This window comes from Chiroxiphia lanceolata, chromosome 1 (assembly GCF_009829145.1).
Source record: "Chiroxiphia lanceolata isolate bChiLan1 chromosome 1, bChiLan1.pri, whole genome shotgun sequence".
In the NCBI taxonomy this organism is placed as follows: domain Eukaryota; kingdom Metazoa; phylum Chordata; class Aves; order Passeriformes; family Pipridae; genus Chiroxiphia; species Chiroxiphia lanceolata.
Window position 1 is genome coordinate 85,169,347 of NC_045637.1, and position 21,460 is coordinate 85,190,806.

Here is a 21,460-nt window from a genome sequence, read left to right on the forward strand (position 1 = left end):
GGGGCCCATCTTTCTGCACCTCTTGACTAATACCAAGGTATCCCAGTCTGTGCAAGGCAAGCAGATGTTAGAGATACAAAGCTGTCTTAGCCCACATAAGGCAAAGCCCCTTATTGGTCATTTATAAACATGGTGCCTTGCTCATGAAAATCTTCATTTTTCACTTCTGCCTCTTCTCTCTACCAGTCCCAGTGTGAAGCCTTTCCATCTCGCAGCACTTCTCCTCATGGAGAAGTATCCACGAGGCTCCTGCTGGTGTGAGAACCATGTTACCGTCTATTGTTTGTTCCACCCATGTTGGAACACCCCTGTGGGCCTTGGGCAAGAAATCTCATGGGAGGACATGGGAAAATGTGTGTGGGAGTTTGTGTATAGGAACACTTATGTGCTGAAAGGTGTTGGTTACAATGGAGAGAGTGAACATAGCTGCAGACTTGCTCAGACTGAAAAGGCACTCCACCTCAGCTTTCAACAGAGCATTACTACCCAGTGATGGATGATGCCCCTGATGGAAAAAAGCAAGCCATGGCTGGTTTGGCAGGCAGTTGCAAACTGTAGTGTTATGTGCCTAGTCATCTCATCATTTGCTCATCTGCACAGTCATTGCCCACTTCCTGCTCCTAGCATTTGGTTGAGGAGAAGGGATACATTTCAATGTTTGGTGGTAGCAAAAGTTGTTTGAGGGGAAGAGCAGTTTGGATTTGAAACTTGAAAAATGCAAGGTAGGGCCAATTGGGCTTACTGGAAAAGCAGGACACTTTCGTTAATGTAGTATCCTGAGGGCCTAGAAAAGACAAGATTTCCACGTACATTGACATGTCCTGAGGCAAAGCAGTTAAACTGATATAAGTCAAGGAAGTTCTGAGGGAATATATGGCATAGCAAGTAAAATAAGTCAGTGAAGGAACAATGTCAATGTAGGAGGGAGGGAGAAAGCACAGAGGCTGGAAGAAAGAAAGTCTTGTGAGATACTAAAAAATACCTAGACTGTCACTGAAAAGAGTCTAGGACTCACAAAAGCATCACAAGATACATGAAAAGGCAGTGTGTATAAATAAATGAGTTTTAAAAATAGAGAAAGAAAGACCTGAGGTGGAAGACTAAGGAGCACTACAGAAACACGAAGGAAGGAAAAACAGAAGCAAAGAAGTTAATGGCAAATGAAAGCAAAAAAGCGAGGAAAAGAATAGAGGTAACAAGAACACTCACTTTATCCTTGTGTCTTGCATTGCTTACAAATCCCCCTTTTTGGATGAGAGCACTGGAGCCTGGCCAACTGGGCTGAGACCTTGGCAGAGGAGAAGGGAACAGCAAAGCTGATGGGAGCTGTGCCTAAGAAGAGAGTAGTCCAGCTTCAGCTCTAGAAGGAAACTGTGGGAAGGGCAAGGTGATGCTGGGGACCTTCTTTCTCTTTCCTGCTTACCATGTTTGATCCCTCAAAGATCCTACAAACACAAAGCCAGTTTTATGCTTTGTAGGAAGAAAGAAGAGGTGAGAAAGGAAAGGCATAAAATTTTCAGGATTGCAAAGCCACATACAACCCTAGATCAGTTTTGATCTCTGAGACCAGCTGCTATAACCCAGTGTTGCACTTGAGCTCAGTCGTGCTGCTTAGGGGAGATCAAACACTGTGCTGATGCAGCTCCATGCTTCCTGTTCTTCCTTCTCACCCTATACTGGAGACTTAACCTATGTGATCAACCACTTCTGGCCTTCTTTTATTCTTAACTCCAAGGATTTAAAAGAATACCTCCTGGCTGGGAATTCCTCTTACACTTCAAGGAAATACTTCTTCCCTTCTCTAATTAAGCTCCTTCCATGCATGTAAAGCCGACTCCTTCCCTGAGAGAGAGAGATGGCTGTAGGCAACATAAAGCTCATGTGTTTCCCATTCATTTGCTCTGTGCAAGGAAGCTCAGTCCAAATAATCTTGGCATGCAAACACCTGTGTCCAAGCCAGACCCCATCAAATTTTAAAGGGACTACACACAACTGTGCAGCCATGGATCTCCAGGGTTAATGATCAGTTTTCCAGCTGAGGGTGACTTGGCATTGCAATCAGGAGATGTTGCCAGCAGATATTGCCTGCCAAACTTGTTGGGCAGCCTTGAGAGAAGTGCTAATAGCATATTGCTAGATGCAGGTTTACCAGTCTTCTGTGAGGAAACCTCATGTTGATGGCATTCACATTGAACTGCAACATGCTGCTATCAGCAGCAATTGGTTAGAGATTGAACAAGAGAGTGGGAGATTTTTGTAATACGGTAGTCACAGGAACGTGCTCCAGAGCTCAGCTGTTGTGCTCTTCATTTAACCTCTTCAGGCAAGAAGGTAAAAATTCTATGTTGTTTTTGTTGTTTTCCCCCCCCCCAAATAACATGTGATATTTTTTTTAGCAGATCCAAAGTAATCTACAGGCTGGTAAAGTAAACATCATGTTTACAGATGGAACAGAGAGGGTTTACAGGCTTCAGGCAGCAAAACACACTGCTGAAATTCAGGTGGCTCACACAAAGGATATGTGGGATATGAATGAGGAATTTAGAAACATATGCCCAAAGATATCCATCTAAAGATTCTTGCCTAAATTTCACAGGCTTTAGAATCTGAAATTTCCACAGAACATCTCTGTCCATCCACTACGGTCTAATTTCTACAGGACTAATGAGCTCAGTGGCTTATATGAGAAAGTAGATGCTTTTCTGCCTGCATGTCCAGAAGGGCTGAAGTGCAGGCTCCTTCAGAGCACCTCTACCTAATCTGGTAGAAACGGGCTTCATGTAAAATGATGATGCTGATGACCTGAGCAAACTCACCCACAGAGTGGGAGATATATGTTAATTTAACTTCTTTTCTCAGGTTTCCATGGCAAAAGAAAAAGCCTTACAATGTTCACTAGATGAGAGAGAGAGCATGCAATTATTTTATTGGGTTCTTAGGTATTTGCCCTGTACTCTGATCCCCGCTGCCGGGGAAATTGTTTATGTTCCTGAACAATGACTCTACAAAATAGAGAGAGTGGAGTGGTATTAAGATTTTGGTTTTTTAGTGAGGATGCTAGTCTTAGCCAGCAAAATATTAGCTCCTGGGTTTGGCAACAACGTTTAGAAGCTTGCCTGTGCAGCTGCACACAGGCACAGCAAATAACTTGCCACTGTACAGCCTGCAACATGCCAATGTATATCCATGTCTGTTTATGCAGAAATAATTAGCCCAGAATGAGGTATAGGAGATACTGGAGGGACTGACTCAAACTAATAAAAGTAGTCAGTAAAAAGGCTTTCTGGCATAAAAGTAGCATCCTGAGAGGCTAGGTTGTTTGGAAAATGAAATTGGCACCATTTTGCTTGAAAAACTGGTTTTTACTGAAATGTATTGCTTTTTAATTTAAAGTATGTTACTTTGGAAATGTTTTGTGTCACTTAGGAACGATTAGAATTTCTGTGTTGTAGGAAATTTAATTTTTCTTATGTGCTCCTTGTTTCTTTCACTCCAAATCATCATGAAAACATTTGGAATTGTCTTTTTGTAAGAATGGCCATGAAAAATAAGAAAGTAACTTCTACCAATTTTCATGTGAGGAAACAGCACTGTCTGTCATGTGATCTTTTTCTAGGATAGACACATGTAATTTCTGCCTATTCTGTCTTCCTTTGTGTATGAGAGATGAATGTGTATTAAAGCACATTAATGGAAAGCAGATTGAATAAGTAAAACATGCAATAGGAAGTACCATGTGGCATCAGAGAAAACAGGTTCCTTCTTACTTACTTTGTATGAAATACAGAATTACCTTAAAACCAAGGCTACACCTCTCAGCCTCTCTGCCCTATTTACTGCCTCCTTTTGTTGACTGAATAATATAATCTAAATACACCCAATAATTATGATAGATTTGAGCACAGGTTTTTTTTAATTCTTTGATAATTTTAATTTAGATTTCATTTACCCTTAGCCAAAACCAAAACTATAAAGGGAGGACAGATCATGAATAGTTATGGAGAAGTGTTTGTCATTTCACACAGGTATGGAAGAAGTTTGTCATCCTTGCAAGGTCTGTGGTATGCAGTGGTTTCTTCTGAAGGAAGCTATTTTTCTGGGTGGCTTTTGCTCACATACAGCGGCACCAGTAATTTCCATCTGCTGGACTGTGTTAAATGCTGATGAACTATTGTGCAAAGCATCTCCCTTCATCAGTGGTTCTGCACTATTGATAATGCTCAGTGCACATGCTTTGACTAGTGCAGAACAGCAGCTAGGATCTTCCTGGAACACTTATTTTGCTCTTAATATTGTCCCTTCTTGTCACCCCAAGATTATTTAAAAGTAACATTACCATTTGTTGTCCACCATGTAGGTGTTCTCCAAATGCCACGGTCCTTGCAGTAGCTCCAAAACTCTGATTGAATTATTACACAGATTATACAGAAGACTTAATGGTGTGGAATCATTCACACACTTGTGCCCACCCCAATTTAGATTAAGAAAGTTCACTAAATCCTTTAAGTCCTCAGTAAGTTCCTTGACCAACCCATACTTCCCTCTCCTTCCTTTGGGTTTCTAGGGCAGCTCTCTAAGTAGTTCCCACTTACAAAACCATGGAGTTGGCTGTAGTGTTTGCACCTGGATGTCTCCCTGAGGACAGCCTGCTGCTTTTGCAAAAGGAGTGGCCACCTCAGTATGCCAGACGCTTGCTTTTAAAACCTGTTCCCAGATCCTGGCCTCTCCCTCCATTCTTTGTATGCAGCCCTTTCCCTGCAGGGTGGGGTGGAGGTGCCTGCTTCCCACTGAGTAAGTTTATTAACTCTTTTTTTTCTCCCTGACTTGTTCTGAAGTTTGGGCACACCTAATAATGTGCCTCATGGCCTACGTTCACCATGACTGATTTCACAGCTCCATTTCAGATTTTTCCAGAGATATGGAAGTAGAGCAATAATAACTTAAGAACTGAAGATGCACTGAGTTTTTTTTCCAGAAGTTTCTGAATAGTAGGATGTGAAGGTAGAAGAAAAGAGAAATGATTATTTAGTGCAATGTCTTGTGGTAAGATGACTGCACTACTGAAAGGAAAATGAAAACCATATTTCATACAACGACATGAATAGCAGAGCTAGAACTACTGTTTTCAGAATTAATGAGATAAAACTGATCTTTGATTTCTCTGTGCAGAGAATTTTTTGGGTCTTTTTCCTCTCTTTTCTCCATTTGTATTAGGTCTCTACGTGAAGTACTTCTGGACTTCAGGGTAAAACAAATGTCTCAGTATGAAACATACATGAACTTTTTCTTTCAGCATCACATGTTCTTTCCACAGAGCTTCATTCAGAAACAGATGAAGCATTGATTATTGCTGTGCTTTTCAAGCTAGTCAAATGGCAAGAAATGTCTGCATTTGCCACACAATACACCTTCATGTATTCAGAAACTTGACCTTTCAGCTCTTCCAATCCTCTGCAGCAATCTGTCTTAGGCTCAGTTTGTTTTTCTGTGGACTGAGTTCATTCCTGTTGTCTGGCACTTGCTGTGGGCTAAGATGGTTTGCACAGACAAATGCTGCATCTTGGCTGAGCCATGTCAACACCCAACGCCCTGGCAACTTCTTCTGGCACCTGAGTTCCAGCTTCTCATGCGAAATGCATACCTGGCTCATGGCTGAGTAGGAGGTAGCCTGCACTCTGCATCTTAAGAACAGTGCAAGATGTTTTGAGTAGCTCTTTGAAAAAAGAAAACTCTGTAAAGGGCAGGGTCTCTGTGCGGTGGGGGGCTGTGGCTGCGGTAGAACTGGGGCCTCAGTGGGAGAGCAGGGTGACAGGAGAGCATTGGCTGGAAGGAGATGGAGGTCCCCAGCACCAGGCAACACTTCCCATGAAGGCTCTAGACCACTCTCAAAGTGGCAGTGACAACCCAGGACAGGCTTCATACAGCCCCTGCTGATAAAAGATCCTGAAGTTCAGCTTTTCACAAGCCTTTCCCCACCCTTAACCTCTGGTGACACAAACTGGAGCTCCTCATGTAACTTTGCCTAGCAGGCTGCAGCAGCCAGGCAGACAGGGCTGAGAAGGAGTGCCTGCCTGCTGTGCCACGGCCTTCTGTGGGCACTGGGCATAACCACTTGGCTGTGCACTGACTTGTTTTTAAAATGGAGAGGAACTGCGGCAGCTTGCTATGGACCTGACCCATGCTAGTTGTAGTGCAGACTGAGAGGAGAGCCAGCCAGATCTGTGCCATGGGAGACATGAAGGACTTCTCTCCATACTGTGGCCATATATTTTCCTCTGAATGAATCATCTTTCTGAAACACAGACCACAGCTACCTAGCTCTGTCTGCAAGAAGGCAAGAGTGTATGCTTTGCTTTTCATACATTTTTTTCATTTGTGCTGTTCAAAATATTATTTGTTTGATACTGAAAGTGATGTGGTTTGTTTTTTGTTGTTTTTTGGTTTTTTTTGGTATAATGATTCCATAAAAGTTTGTGTGATCCCACTCGTATCCACACAACACCTTTACTATTCTCCTAAGATTCGGGAAAGGAATTTATAACCCTCTTTTTCTTCACGGTCTCCTCCTTGCAAGGACCAAGCTGAACTTGGTCCTAACTTGTTCTTAGCAGAGTGAATTGAAAGTAAATGACCCATGGGAAAGGTATCAGACTGTAGTGTTTCTAGTACAAAAGAAGAGATTGACACAGATCTTGTTATATCATTGAGCAGGAAGTTACAAAATTTTTTTCAGGGCTCTTGAGCTATTACTTTGTTTGGAATTTTTAGTTGTGTATCCTGCCTGAATCTGTGGCTCCTGGAAAACTCATGAGAGGTGAAAAATATGTTTGAAACTGTTAATGTTTCCATATATAGTTCAGTCTCCATAGCTGTTAATTACCCTTTTTGATGTATGAAAACATTCAACTAATAGTGATTTTATTTTTATAAACCTATTGCTTGAAACCTGTATACTACAGCTCTGGTTACCACGCATGGTTATATGCAGGCATAGTTTCTGTCACCAAGTCTGTGTCACTGTATTTTGTTAAAAGAGAAAAGAGTTGTTGCAACTATATCCATCAAACCAGTTTGGAGGAGGAAAGTGTTAATCCATAGCTGACTGATTTCAATATCATGAGCTGAAATAAGACACAGCATGGGATAAGACAAAAAAAGGGTCCTTTCTGAGGACCTGTGTGTAGGTCCCTTTCCCAGACCCTCTGTGTCCTTGATACATCTGTGCATTACAGACTGACAAATATGTGCAAGATTGGCTGTTTCAAACTCCCAGAATTTAGAAAACTTTTATTATTTAGCAACCAGCTATGGGATAAACTCAGGGCAGACAGGTGCTTCATAGCATCTAGCTAGACAAGCTGCATTACATTCCTTCATTCTTTTGTGCTCTCAGTTAGCAGATGCTTCATGATGAACTCCATTTCTAGACCAGTTACTGAGTTTTGCCTTGATCTCTACAATAAGCTCAGCAGAAATGCAGAGGACACAAATATCGTCTTCTCTCCAGTGAGCATCTCTGTTGCCCTGGCCCTGATCTATCTGGGTGCAAGAAACAACACTGCTGCTCAGATAGAAGAGGTAAGTATTAAAAAATCATGCCGAGAGGCTTCCTCATTTCTTGCTGTTCCCTTATTGGAAGTGTTGGGCATCCTAGCACAACATATGTGCAAGGGTCTCATAGGAAACCTGCACAAATGCAGGCACAGATTCTGCCTTCACAGTCGTGCTTGGTGAACTACGATCCTTGCCATCTGCTAGTGTGAGTCTCATCATGCCCCCATGCAAGAGCAAGTAGCAAGGACTGAATGGGAGGTGGCAGTACAGCACAGTGGGGCACTCTGGCTTTCCCCAAACCTGCTGTCAGAATATCAGACTTGGTTTCAAAATTACAGATCAGAGTTTCTTGTTGTGGTTGTTATGAGAATCCTCAAGTTGTGTCTGGGTGGGCAGTGGGGAGGGCTGCAGAAACCTGAAGTAGTTGCACCTGTGTGGCTGGAAGCATTAGCTCACTTGTCACTTATGACATTCAAGAGTCAAATTCTCACCTCACAGAGACCCCTTCAATCACTGTGCCTTTACTCCCTGCAGGACAAGTTCTGCTTTCTACAACCATTTGCTCTTTCCTTGTTTGAGCCTATGAGTGGTAAAAACCCAATAATCCTAAGGTAAAAGTTCTTCTCAGTAGCTGCCTCTGTACTGGTACATTTTAATGCATCATATTCTAACACTACCACGTGCACAGTCTGACTGCTGGATCACCCACAGCCAAGGTAGATATGCTCTCCTCGTGAGGATTCCAGGATGTGGTGGGTTGACCTTGGCTGGTGGCTGCCAGGTACCCACCCAGACATTCTCTCACTCTCCCTCTTCTACAAGGACAGGAAGGGAAAATAAGATTAAAAAGCTTGTGGGTCAAGATAAGGACAGGGACATCACTTGGCAATTACTGTCATGGCAAACCAGACTTGACTCATTCTGGAGCTGGCTGAACCAGCTCAGTTTGACATATAGAGTCTGTTCTCTTCATACAGAGGCCTGCAGCCCCCTGGCTACCATAATGATGCCACATCAACCCTATACACAGGGACTGCTGCTTGTTTAAGGAAAGAAATGGGGACTGCTTAATATCAGTATCCTCAATAAAAAGAGTAAGTCTGTGTATGATGCAACATTATTGTAATGGAGAAGCTGCTGGAAATTTTTCAGTGAGATATTTGTACATTAGAAACAAGGACTGGTTTCCATTAAGAGCACTATGGTTTTGATATTTTTCCTAAGCTGATGCCAGTATTAAGAATGGTTGCAAGAATCCAGTTTTGATGTTTTCAAAGAAAACCATTTTTATCTCTGTGCTTGGGGCAACTTTTTGTTTTGAAATTTAAGGTAACTGTAGCAATGAAACACAAATCAAATATAAACATTCTGGGGTAAGAAAGAGTAACACTTTGGGGGATTAAACGCAAGTTCTTCTGGATTTGTTAACATAGACATGTGAGTCTGAACGTGAGTATATGAACAATTTCAAGTCTGCCATTTCAGCTGATAAGTGAAGCTGAGAAAACACATTTTATAAATCTACACCACTTATCCACGGCAGCATAGCAAAGCCTTTAATCAAGGAAAATGCTTTTATCCCAGTTACAGTTGCCATAACTTGGCATCTTCAACTGCAGGTGCTCCACATAAGGAAATCTGCAGGAGGAATGAGCCTTGGATATGATCAAGAGAATGCAGCCCCAGAAATGGAGCCAAAAGAAACCCGGGAGAGACAGCCTTCTTTCTCACAGGTGCGTCCTTGGGTGGGGAGCGCTGGAACACTGTCTTCACTGTGAGGTAGGTTAGTAGGGGTAAAGCACTAGTTTGCCACTGGAGGGAGTCAAGATCACAGGCTCAGAGTCTACCTAATCCTCTTGGAAATGCCTGATACAAGGTGTTATTTTATTAAGGGCCAAATCTTTCAAAAAGTCGATACCAAAGCCTTCAGTGATCTCATCTGAAAGAGGATCAGGCTACAAAACTTGGAGTAGCTGGATCTAAAACTGACTTCAGCAGGAGTTAGCCTTACAGCGTAATCTAATTAAGATGCAAATTAAAAATCAAAGCTATACAGAGGAATAATTTTAATTGTTGTGTTTGTAATAATCCCAGTGTAACAAGGATGGAGACCTTAACCATAAAGTGTTCCAGACATTGCTTTTGCAACTACAAAACCTTGGCGAAAGATATGTTTTAACCCTGGCCAACAATCTCTTTATACAACAAGGATTTGAAATCCAGCAGGTAAGTTACCTGTATCTGCTAATTCCTGTGGCCCTGACGTCAAGCTTCCCTTTAATCAAATCTCACTGTTGCCCCTCTCGTTTATGCTTTGGAGCACTCAATGTGCTTCCTGGGGCTTGTGGGAAAGAGACAAGATTGTCAACTTTCAGTTATTTTATTTAAAATAAAATAAACCACCTTGTGGATATCAATGGCTACAGAACAAAAATAAAGCACTTTTGGCATGTCCGCACTCAGCCAGAGGTGAACCAACAGCCAAAAAATGTCCTATTCAAGATGTCTGTAAACTACCTACTTCTGGGGCAGCAGTAAGTTTGGAGAGGACTTATCACCTGGGATGTTGAACAGGTTCATGCACAGAGCTGCTGTCCTGAATTTCTTGCTCCTTTCTTACTGAATGAAGAGTGGTCTTGAGATTACTTGGTAAGGCTATCTTGCTAGTCGCATCTTAGCTTTCTGTCAGTTATTTCTATTGTTTTTTTGGATACTTGAACATCAAAAAACATATTTCACATTTTCTCTCTTTATTGTTTTTTTACCTGGACATCAGTTGTGCAGTTCTCCATGAGAAGACTCTTTCTCATGGCTTTCTTGTTACTTACTTACTTTTTTTGCCTATACAATAGAATAATTATCTTGTTTTCAAAGATTCTCTAAATAAAGTTCAGATAATTGATGTTTCCAAAGTGAAACTTTGCCTTATGGAGTCAAAAGGTCCCTCACCATTTCTAAAAGACTGTTGAACCACTGATTTCTTTTCAAAGGGAATAAGTGCTTAATAGACCTGATCAAGTCATAATCTTTATTTTGCTTTACAGCAATTTCTAATGTGTACCAAGGAACTGTATGGAGCAATGCTGCAAACAGTGGACTTTCATGGTGCTGTTGAAGCTGCCAGAAGAAAAATTAATGCTTGGGTTGAGAGTGAGACACAAGGTAAAACAAAGCAAAACCATTGTCATACTCTTGCTGCTTTCTTACACTGCTTCAACAAATGAAATTCCAGAATATGAAAAGCAAAGGCCTGTCTACATGTCTGGGTGTTCACTCTTATGCTGTTTAAATATAGTTTGTCTTCCCATCCACTCTTGAAATATTAGAGTAAGTTACCAGATACATTATTTCTGAATTAAAAATATGTTTGTTGTCAAATACTTTCATATTCCCACCCTTATGGCTGGCATGGTAATTACAGTAATACCTATAAGGCTTGACCAGACCAACTGCTTCTGCAAACAGCCACAAATGCAGATACAGCAGGGGATGGAAGCCATGAGATTCATGTGAGACTGGGAGCAGCCAGGAAGAGTGGTGGTGGGGAGAGAGCCCATCTGGGGACCTGGTTATATGTAAAGCAATGCCCACAAAGATGAGAGATGTGACCACTGGCAAGACTCACCATCACAAGTGACATAATTTAACCAACTGTTGCCTATAACAGGACAGCAGGGGCCATTGGCTTTTGCTGATTAGACTAAACATGATATCTACCATTTTCCTTTAGTTTTGCCATATCTGCAGTAGCAGTGGGATAAAAATTTTCTGAATCTTCTGGCTGAACATAAACCAGAACTTCCTCAGGAACAGGCAAATAGATTTGATGGCTTCTGCAATTTCTCAGTTGCCCATCTCCTGACCAAGCCTGTCCTTGTACTGGCAGAGTGGCCTGTGATTGGTGTGGGAAAGACCTGTTAACAGTTGGCTCCCAGTAAGAGAGCTGAAAGTTCAGAAGCCACCTCAGACAGGGTTAGGAACCATCCTTGGTCTGGGTGCTCATATGAAGCCTGTGGACCTGCTAACTCCTACCTCAGCCTCTGTGTAGAAAGTCAAAAGCTCCATGGCCAGTTAAGTGCTGTGCTTGGTAGGAAGGGAAAGATGCCCTCATGCAAACCAAAATATGTGTTTAATGGTGCTGTCTCTTTTACCATGATAAATGTCACCTGGCACATATGTATCGTCACTGGCAGTGACAGCTGGCTAATTTGGTGACCCCCAGTTCCCCTGTCCTCCCTGGCTGGTAACAGTGCAGAGGAATCCACCATTTGTTTACTTATATTTTTTCTGTCCTTTGAATAAACCAAAAATTCCTAAGTTTTCCCAAAACTAAGTTCGCAGGCCAGTTACTGAGTCTAAATCCAGAGTCTTAATGACAACTAATAAATACTTATGTATTTCAAAATTCCCCTTAGGTAAAATCAAGGAACTCTTTGCTCCTGGTGTGATTGATGGACATGCATTGCTGGTGCTGGTGAATGTCATCTATTTCAAAGCATCATGGGAACACAAGTTTGAGGAACAAAAAACAGTACAGAGAGATTTTAAACTGAATCAGGTACATCTACATTCTGTAAATCTTAACACTATTTACTCTGGAAAGTGTGATCATTGCAGAAGCACAATGTCCAAGGCTTAGCTGCCCCGTGATTAAGGTAAGGTAAGGGTGTTTTGGGAACTTAACTTGCTTCTCCTGTTGGGAAGAGGTGTTGGTAAGGGCTGTATTGCATAAGTGACTTCATATTTTCTTTTCAATAGAACAGAAAAAAACCTGTACAGATGATGTATCAGAAAGGCACATTTAAACTAGGCTACATTGAGGAGGTGGGTGCTCAGATCCTTGAACTCCCTTATGCTCAGAAGTTACTGAGCATGATCATCCTGCTGCCAGGTGACGTGGCTGATGGATCTATCAGTGGGCTGGAGCAGGTAAGGCAGTTTATATCATGGGCTAGAACTGAAAGTTAGTTGTCTGAATTAACAGTGGGTAAAGATCTAAATTTTTAAAGTTGCCCACCTATTTTAATCTCTTTTTCCCCCCCAACTTTTAGATTGAAAGCAAAATGACCTATGAAAATTTAATGCTGTGGACCTCTGTAGAGAACATGTTTGAGACAACAGTGGAGGTCTACCTCCCCCGATTCAAGCTTGAAGACACATTTAACCTCAATGAGGTGTTACAAGAGATGGGGATGACTGATATCTTCACTGAATCAAAAGTTGACCTCTCTGCAATGTCGTTTGCAAAATCTCTGGTGCTGTCAAATGTTGTCCATAAGACGTATGTGGAAGTCAATGAGGAAGGTACCGTAGCAGCAGCTGGTACAGGAGCTAGCATTGTGAGGAGATCTATGCCTCTCACAGAGGTGTTTATGGCTAATCACCCTTTCTTATTCTTTATTCGACACAATCCTACCAATACTATTATTTTCTTTGGCAAACTCCGTTCACCTTAAAATCAGGGCTATTTTATAGCATTGTAAGGAACATCCGGATGAAAATCAGAAATTGTACTTTTTTTCCTCAGTGCATTCTTAATCCTATAACAGCTGGTTTGTACTTCAAAGTAATCACTGTAATAACCAGTTTTGTTTATAACCTATTAAATGGATGCTCTGTCACTAGGCTCCCTGAATTGTAAGTATTGATCTGAATCTGTAATGGGAGTAAATTTTACCTTAACCTCACTGAATATGAATAACAGTTTGTTTCCTTGATGTGCATGTATGCTCCTGTATTCCTGCATTCATATGCATTTCTGCTTATTAATGATGGTGATAATAGGGGTGAGATGGAAAGTGACCTTTAGAAATCATCTGGTCTACCTCCCCTGCACAAGCAGGGCCATTTAGAACTGGTTGCCCAAGTCCGTGTCCAGATGGCTTCTGGATATCTCCAAAGATGGAGACTCCACCACTTCTTTGAACAAACTCCTGTAAGTGCGTCCTAAGTTCTCAAATAACTCCAAAGACAATTTTGTATGTGTAGTGTCTGCAGGAGCAGGATACAAAACTGCATATTTCTAAAGATGGTTAATTATTTACATAGTAAAGCCTTTTATATGGGGATAAATCAAATTATTTCAGTCTCAAAGAATAGGAAGAAAATGGTCTAAAGCACCCCATTGAAGTTACTGATGTGGAAAACTGTAGCAATGGACTTTCAAGAAATATGGGGGTTTTTTCTCCCATGGTGCTGTGTGGTGAATTTTAATGTTCTCAGATGCAAATCTGAAAGACAGGGCTCTCTCCATGCTTTGAAAAATAAGGTATGATTTTGAAAAGTACAATGTAAATCATGAAAATCACAGTTAAACATTACCTGCAAATGTTTGTGGAGAAAAAATAAAACTTCTTCTTAACTGATAGGGAGATATTACTGCTAATTTGCTGGTTTAACACAAGTCACATCTTCCTCAGAGAGATTCTGCATGAGATTTAGCAAATGAATGTTTACAATGTGCTTTTTGACCCCTGAAAAGGAAAATGTACATCAGCTGTTCACCGTACACCCTCATGTTCTGCGTTCATGATTACCATAGCTTATGCACCGTAAGTTACCTGGAGCCATTTGGACAAGAAAGTCTAGAAAATAAAAGTGAGTGATAACTGAGCAAGAACAGACAGGAGCAGGACAATAAAAGAGTCAAATAAGCAAACTGCTACTCTTGACTGTCTAATCTGAAGGTGGAGTAGAAATGCAACAGGAGTTCTTCAGGCTGTGTCTGTGTTTCCTTTCTGGAGGCTGGCCACCCAGTTGGCCTATTAGGCATTGTTTTTGTTACCTAAAGCTGTCATCATCCGGCGTTTACATTCCCCAGGGAAGTTCTGAGCACTGCAACCTCAACAATCAGCAGTGGTTTTGAATCAAAACAGGAGTTTGTGGCAATGCTGTGGATTAGCAGGGTGACAGATCTGCACTTGTTACCAGTGAAGAATGAAGGAGCTTAGACCTGACAGTGAAAGAAATAGAGGGGAATGTTTGCAGTAAAAGCCTCCATTTAGTACCGGCTCAGCTGGGCCGTTCTTGTGCTGTCAGAGCCCAGGAGCCATGAAGATGAGTGGTGAACCCTGCATGGCATCAGAGATATGCCTAGGCCTTTTCTGACACCTGCAATAGCAGCAGATTTAATATTGCAACAACCTCATGAACTAAGAGAAGAAGAAAAATGTTAGGAAGCAAACCCCCCAAACGTCTATGCAACATAGGTTTTTCACATTTTATTTCCCTCAGCGCAAACTCTACTGAAGGCAGTGCCTCTCTCACTGCTAATTCCCATTCATATAAATAAGACTCAGTGCCTCTTCTCTCCCCACAGCTTGCAGCTCTCTGGGGAGGAGGCATCTCTTTTGCAAATGGCAAGGTTCAGATGTATTTGTGTCTCTGCCCTGAGACTCCAGCGTTGGACTAGGTGACCTCTGAAGGTCCTTTACAACCCAAAGTCTGTTCTATGGGTCTGTGTCTTGCACTCTGGTTAGCTGGATTTAGCTATCTCCACTGAGCTCTGGTCAGCTACTAATTTACAGCTGGTCAGACTGGTTCTGCATCACAAAATATCTGAGTTGGTAAAAAATGAAAGTGTTATCAGGTATTGTGTCTTCGACACGAAACATACAGGTACATTTTAAAATCTCACATTCTCCCAGCTTTAATATCCTGTATTATACTTACTGAGTTGTGTAGGATCTGCCTTGTTTTCCTGTTTCTGTCTGGAACTGGAGGGGGAGAAACTCAGCAGTGATTGAAATAATGGTTATTGGCAAAATATATAGCTTTTAAGCTACAAGGTGAAGAAATACTATTTTTCAGTGCACAGGGGCTTGAACAAAGCAGCGAGGAAGGACGTATGTACTCTGACTGAATCTGACTGATGGCATTGCTACTAATTAGCATCCTCTGGCTAAGATCTACAGAAGGTATTATGAGCGGATTATCAGGACTAAAGTTCAACATTCAAGCATGATATGATTTACAATATAAATTGTACATAGTTTATTAAATTTATTTATTATCAAGATAAATAGGTTAACTTTTATTTACTTATAATTTATTAACATTAATTATAATAATGTAATATTTGTTACAATATAAAATTACCACACATCGAAGGCTGGCCTTGACTGATGGTAATGTAAGTAGCTTCATGCCTTCTGTACTATAAGAGGTGCTATTCTATTCCAGCTGTGCAGTCAGTCACACAGTAATGGCATCAGGATAATCTAGACATTTAATTTCCATATTTATTAAAAAAAATTGTCTCTTAGTAAATCCTTGATTTTATTTTCTTGGCAAAGTATGCTCATTTTCTATATTGAATTATAATCACTTCTAGCAGGTTCTGCATCATAGTATTCATAGGTGTTATGAGAACCAGATTCATAAGTCACACTTGCAAACTGTGGGGTTTTTTTATGTATATGTAATGGAGAATCAGTGAATAACATGTTTAATGCACAGAATTATAGATGGCTTCAGAAAGGAGAAGACACACTAAAGTAATGATGTGTCTCTCCTAAACAGAACATAGGCTGGCTTTAAACTTGTACATCCAAAAAGCCATCCGAAAGAAAAATTCTCTTATCCAAAATTTGTAGGCATTTTATTTTCACATTTTGTAAATTCTCTAGCAGCTAGCATTTTTCTTTGCTTTCTCTGAACTGCCTTGATGTGAGTGATGAGGTGCTTTGCCCACGTTGAAAGTCAGGAGCAAGATAGAATGAGGTGTAAATCCCTGAAGAACATCTAGTGAATGGATTCAAAGCAGGCTTTGTGCAAGCTCTTCAAATAGGGCTCCTGGAAAATGCCATTACACTGACTTCATTTTTGTTTTGACTGAAAATAGTACTTAACTTCTGTAGTGAAGAAATTCATGTGGCTTAGGAGGTGAAGGGCCTGTATCCCATACCTTTGCTGGAATTCAAGCCTGTGGCTCCCAAGAGAATGCACCAAATGCTATCAGGCATTGGGATTTGGCACAGACTGTGTGGCAAAACTGTCCACCTTCCTTTTGAAGCCCTTACATAAATGAGTGCAGCTTAATGACACAAGCAGAGAACTCTAGGACCGATAGCTTTGCAATTCAACAATTGTATTATAGATGAGTTCTGGTTTCTAGTCTCTGGTCCCAAGGCTCTTCCTATTTTAGTCCAGTAACACAGAAAAAAAGTATCTATATGTGTGTGTCTATCCTAGCAATAATGATATGGAAGTATTTTGTCTATATCTTTCTTATAGCATGAATTTTTCCTCACTTTCTTAATATCTGCCTAGAAAAGAAAATAGCAACTAAAGTAGGTCGCTGGTGAGCTTCCTTTCAGCTCTTCAGAGGGTGCTTCTGTGCAGGTTTTTCATCTGTATCTTCAGGCATGAAATTAGATATTCTTAATCATGTCACAGCTTTTATGTAAGAGCACTGGCACATACACATGTCCAAAATTGTTTTGCATTACTCCCTCACTTGAGTGCCACAGTCTGGAAACAGGGTCCAGCTTTTCCATACACTTACTGATAGTTTAAACATGCTGGAAAAACACTCCTGAAGGACCTCTTTTGTAAATCCTGATGGATGACTTATTTTCTTGCCTCATGAAGAAGTTCGCTTTCGGCTCTGTCCTAATTGCAGACTGCAACCTCACAGCACCAGCTGCAGCTCTGCCTCCATTCACACCCCTGACGGCTCCTATTCCAAGAGATCCCCATGGTAGCCTTCTCTGCTGCTTGTCACTCCTCTCCTCTGCAATCTGTCACCACGAAGCTGCCCCAAACATGGGGCAGCAATGACTAATTCTGCCTTTTCCACAGCCCTCAGCTTGCCGAGTGAGGAATCACCTTACCAAATTCTAGTAGGATGACTACTGAAGGGGAAGACTTTCTCAAGCTGAAGTTTCATAACAGGGAAAAGTTCCCCAAGTAATATTTTCAGATTATATTAATGCAATCATTGTGTGATATCTAATGGGGGCTTAGCTGCATTTTGCTCAATAGGTCCGGTTGCTGGTCTTCTGTAAGAAATACGATATTCTGCCTAGAGCAGTGACTAGCATGGTGCCTGTTGGCCTAAATTTTGGACAGTGTTCAGCCCACACTCATTATTGAGACACCAGCTGACTGCTGCTTGTGACACAGAACAACCCGAGGGGCCAAAGGATGAGTGCTTTGACAGTGTGGAGCCCATTTCCTTGCTCATGAATGGTGATGAATATGGAGAATCCTGGAAGACATACCCAGCGGCCTTTGGTGTATCTCTTGTAACCCCAGGCAGGAGCAACTCCACCTTGCTGCCTTATTTGGTTGTTGTTTTGTGCAAACCTTCTGGAGGTGCAGCCTGACAATGACTGTGGAGCTCAACAAAAGACTCAGGAGTCCCACATGCATTTCAAACCAAAAATATCAATGCCCCAAGCTCCCCATACAGTTCTGCTGAAATATGTGAGCTAGACCTAAGAGATAGAAAACCAGATCCACAGCTAGAGTACAGCAGTAAATATTCGGAACTGAGAACTCAGCTGTGCTCCCATTGCAGTGTCTAACTCTCTGTTAGACTCTGGGAAAAACCCACATCTAGCCCCGGAAGGGTAAGGAGCACCAGTTTGAATGACAGAGCTGCTCCATCTCAGTGCTCCTCCCATTAGTGCTGTTCATACTGAGCTTTTCTAAGTGGGGCTGGTGATGCCTTCGCTTCACCCCCTCTTGCCCTTTTCCTGCATGAGGTCAATGGAAAAAGTTTGTTCCCTAAGATTCTCACCATATGCGAACAACCTCGTGCCCAGAGCTGTGTAACTGGGACTTCTTCTGCCCTTTGGATCACATCCTGTAGTACTTGGTTAGGTCTGCCTCCTCTAGACACAGATTCCGGGAGACAATCAAATCCCAGGCTAGGATGTGCTCCTGAAGGTTCCTGTGTGCTCACTCCACTGTCTGGCTTTGTTGACGCAGGAAGAAAAACAGACTGAGATTCCAAGACAGGCACAGTGTCACACGGAACCACAGAGTCACAGAATTGTCAGCGTTGGAAGGGATCTCTGGAGATCCTTTGGTGCCCATGCTGAGGCAGCCCCAGCTAAGTGTAGGTCTGAGACAGAGGAGCTGTTGCAGCACAGACCGGATCATTGCACTGCTCCAGGATGGTCTGAGTTAAAGAAGAAATAACATCTTGTGGTTACGGGCCCAGGTCTGTCATCTGCTGCAGGATTATCAGGGCTCCCCATGAGACAGAGGTTGTCAGATGCATTTAGGTAGTATAGGGAGATGCCTCTCTAAATGCTGTGTATCAGACTCTTATTTTCTGTGATTTTTTTTTTCCCGTTTTGCTCTTGCTGTTATTGTATGCTTTCTGCAGATGCTTGCCATGTCTTTGGTATAGATGATTCAGCAAAGCAAGTGAATGAGATGAAGCAGCATCAACAGTGTGTCTCCTCCCTGGGAGGGGAAAGAGGTATACTTCCTTCTTTTGCTACTTGTTTTAGAGAGTGCAAACCAGAAGACCCTGGATCACTCAGTGTGTCTCACTTTCCTGTGGGACATGAAAAACCATTCTCCTGGTACTCTGTCTGTCGGACCTTGATTTCCCCAAGCACGCTCCTTTTTCAGAAATAAGCTGAGCAGGCTACACAGTTGTTAGTTTCAATTTAAGATGGGGTGGGACACCGTCCTTCATCAGTGAAGAAACTGTCAGTCAGCTCTTCCCAGGAGAAGGTAACTCTCTCAGCTTTAGGTTTTCCTGGGGTAGTGACAGTACTGTAAACATAGGGTGGAATGGAGCAAAGTGTGTTGCAGCAATGCACGAAGGCTGGCTGCAGTGTTTCTGCCTGCGGGGCTGACATTTCATGGATGTGACAATCCCAGGATTAGGAGGTATGTAGCCAAATTCTTTCCTTGGGTCAACAGCAGAAGGGAATTTGGTAATCTCCTCTAGAGGCAAAAGGAGATAAATGGCATTGCAGTTATGTTAGAAGTGCTAGGACATATGAACTTGCTACCTCAAATTCAGGAGGAAGAGGAACAAGATTGTTTTTTGGCTATGTCTTGACAATCCAATTTGCTGGTCTCTCTGTTGTTTGTTTTCACACAATGTGCTTTATGTTTTACACAATGTACAAAAGAAAAAGTTTTTATACTGTGTAATTCAGCGAATTCACAATTACTCAGTGTCTGAATGTTGACCAGTGCTTCTAAACCGTGTAGCAATTCTTGCAAGAAAAACAGGATGTTGACTACATGACCATATTTACACAGAGTACAGCCTTTAAAAAAAAAAAAATTGAGGAGATGAAAGTGAGTGAGGAGCTAGCTGGAACAGACAGCAGAAAAGCATGAACGTGACTAAAGGGGTGATTTGCCCAGACGTGCTTGTTCAGGTCAGGGTGCGAGGTGCACTTTGCATGGTCTGCAACCTGGTCCTGGGACAGCAATGTGAACTTGAATGTCCTCCACCTGCATTTGTCTGACTTTTAATTCTGAAAATAATAATGGATGCAAAGGATGGGGTTTTTTTTGAAAGGGACCTTTCAAAGAAAACTCTTCCCGTTCAGTAACAGCCAAAATATATTGTGGCTTTCTCTTTGTTCCCATTCTGCCTCTATCCCCAGAAAATAAGTTGGGAAGTAGGAAGGGGGCACAACCGGGGGAGCTGACCTCAGCTGACCAAAGAGATATTCCATACCATACAACATCATGTCAGCAACAAAAACTTGGTGAGAGGAAGAAGGTGGAGATTTTTGCTTCTGTTTTTGCTTCTTTTGCCAACTGAACTGCCTTTATCTCAACCCACTTCTCCCCCTTCCCCCCCTTTTTTGCTCCTCCTATCCTCCCCCCTATCCCTTTGGGGATGGAGGGGAGTAAGCAAACAGCTCTGTGGGTGCTTGGCTGCTGGCTGGGATCAATCTACACCACAGGGTTTAGCTGCAGTTTGTCAAATGCTCTAATATAAAGGGGAATATTTTAAAACAGCAAATATGTGGCAATGTCTTTTGGTTTATTTTTCTTGTGTGGCATTCATAGGTTTTAATATTTTAATATCAATTTTATAATATAGCACAAAATAGTGAGCTGACTGTTTTTCTATGCAAAACCACTTCAGGTAAGGCCTTGAATAATTAAATTTGTCTTTTCTGATTTTTGATTATAAGAATTGGTATCTAAATGTGTTTGTTTACTCAGTTTGCTTCTGCATAGCAAAGCTCATTTTCTGTATGTGCAGGAGTGAATGAATACATGCAGTTTTCAGTGAATGTTAGTGACTCAAAAATTTGGAAACTTGCAGTCAATTATTGAGTTTCACAACTGGGACAGAGACAATAGAACTGTACAACAAAATTAAATTTGGTCTTATTCTGGTCTCTTCTGCCTATCAAATTTTCTGCAATTACAGAGTATGCATTTATGAGCTATTAAAATATCAGTGAACTGGTTTTAGTGGAGCTGTGATAGATTTACACCCAAGCCTGAGAACAGAATTCAGTCCCAGTTCTCCAGCTGAGTTGCTCAGATACCTGACATAGCAGGAAGAAAAAAAGGGCCATCCTGAATCTCAGTTTAGGAATGAACCCACACAGTTGTGTTTCTCCATGTAGCACAAAGTCAGACAAAGGGAGAATATATTTATGAGTACGTCCTGTAGCTGGTTTCCAAATGCAGGGGGAAAAAATTAACCATGTCTTAAATATACAGTAAACTACAGCTCTGTGAATAAAGACAGGTACTTGGAGGCTTTCCCTACTCTCAAATGAGAAGGCTTGCTGGCAGGATCAGAGCTTTGAAGTCACCCCACAATCATTTGCTGGTGTTCCAGATCCGGTTTACCTCCCATGGCTTAGTGGTGATATTTACTTTGTACAAGATGAAGGTTTAGGAAAAGAAACAAATGGTGCTTTCCACTAGCAATTGGACATCATGTTCTGTCAAGATA

General features: G+C 41.7%; 1 protein-coding gene across 1 annotated transcript; it reads left to right on the plus strand.

The window, feature by feature from the left end:
• Window positions 1–7,407: 7,407 nt before the first annotated feature.
• On the plus strand, window positions 7,408–13,042 carry LOC116784778 (serpin B12-like). The gene is made up of 7 exons (XM_032683719.1): window positions 7,408–7,578; window positions 9,174–9,287; window positions 9,649–9,780; window positions 10,599–10,716; window positions 11,970–12,112; window positions 12,313–12,483; window positions 12,606–13,042. The coding sequence occupies exons 1-7, from the start codon at window positions 7,408–7,410 to the stop codon at window positions 13,008–13,010; spliced, it is 1,254 nt and encodes a 417-aa protein (XP_032539610.1). The 3' UTR covers window positions 13,011–13,042.
• Window positions 13,043–21,460: the final 8,418 nt, after the last annotated feature.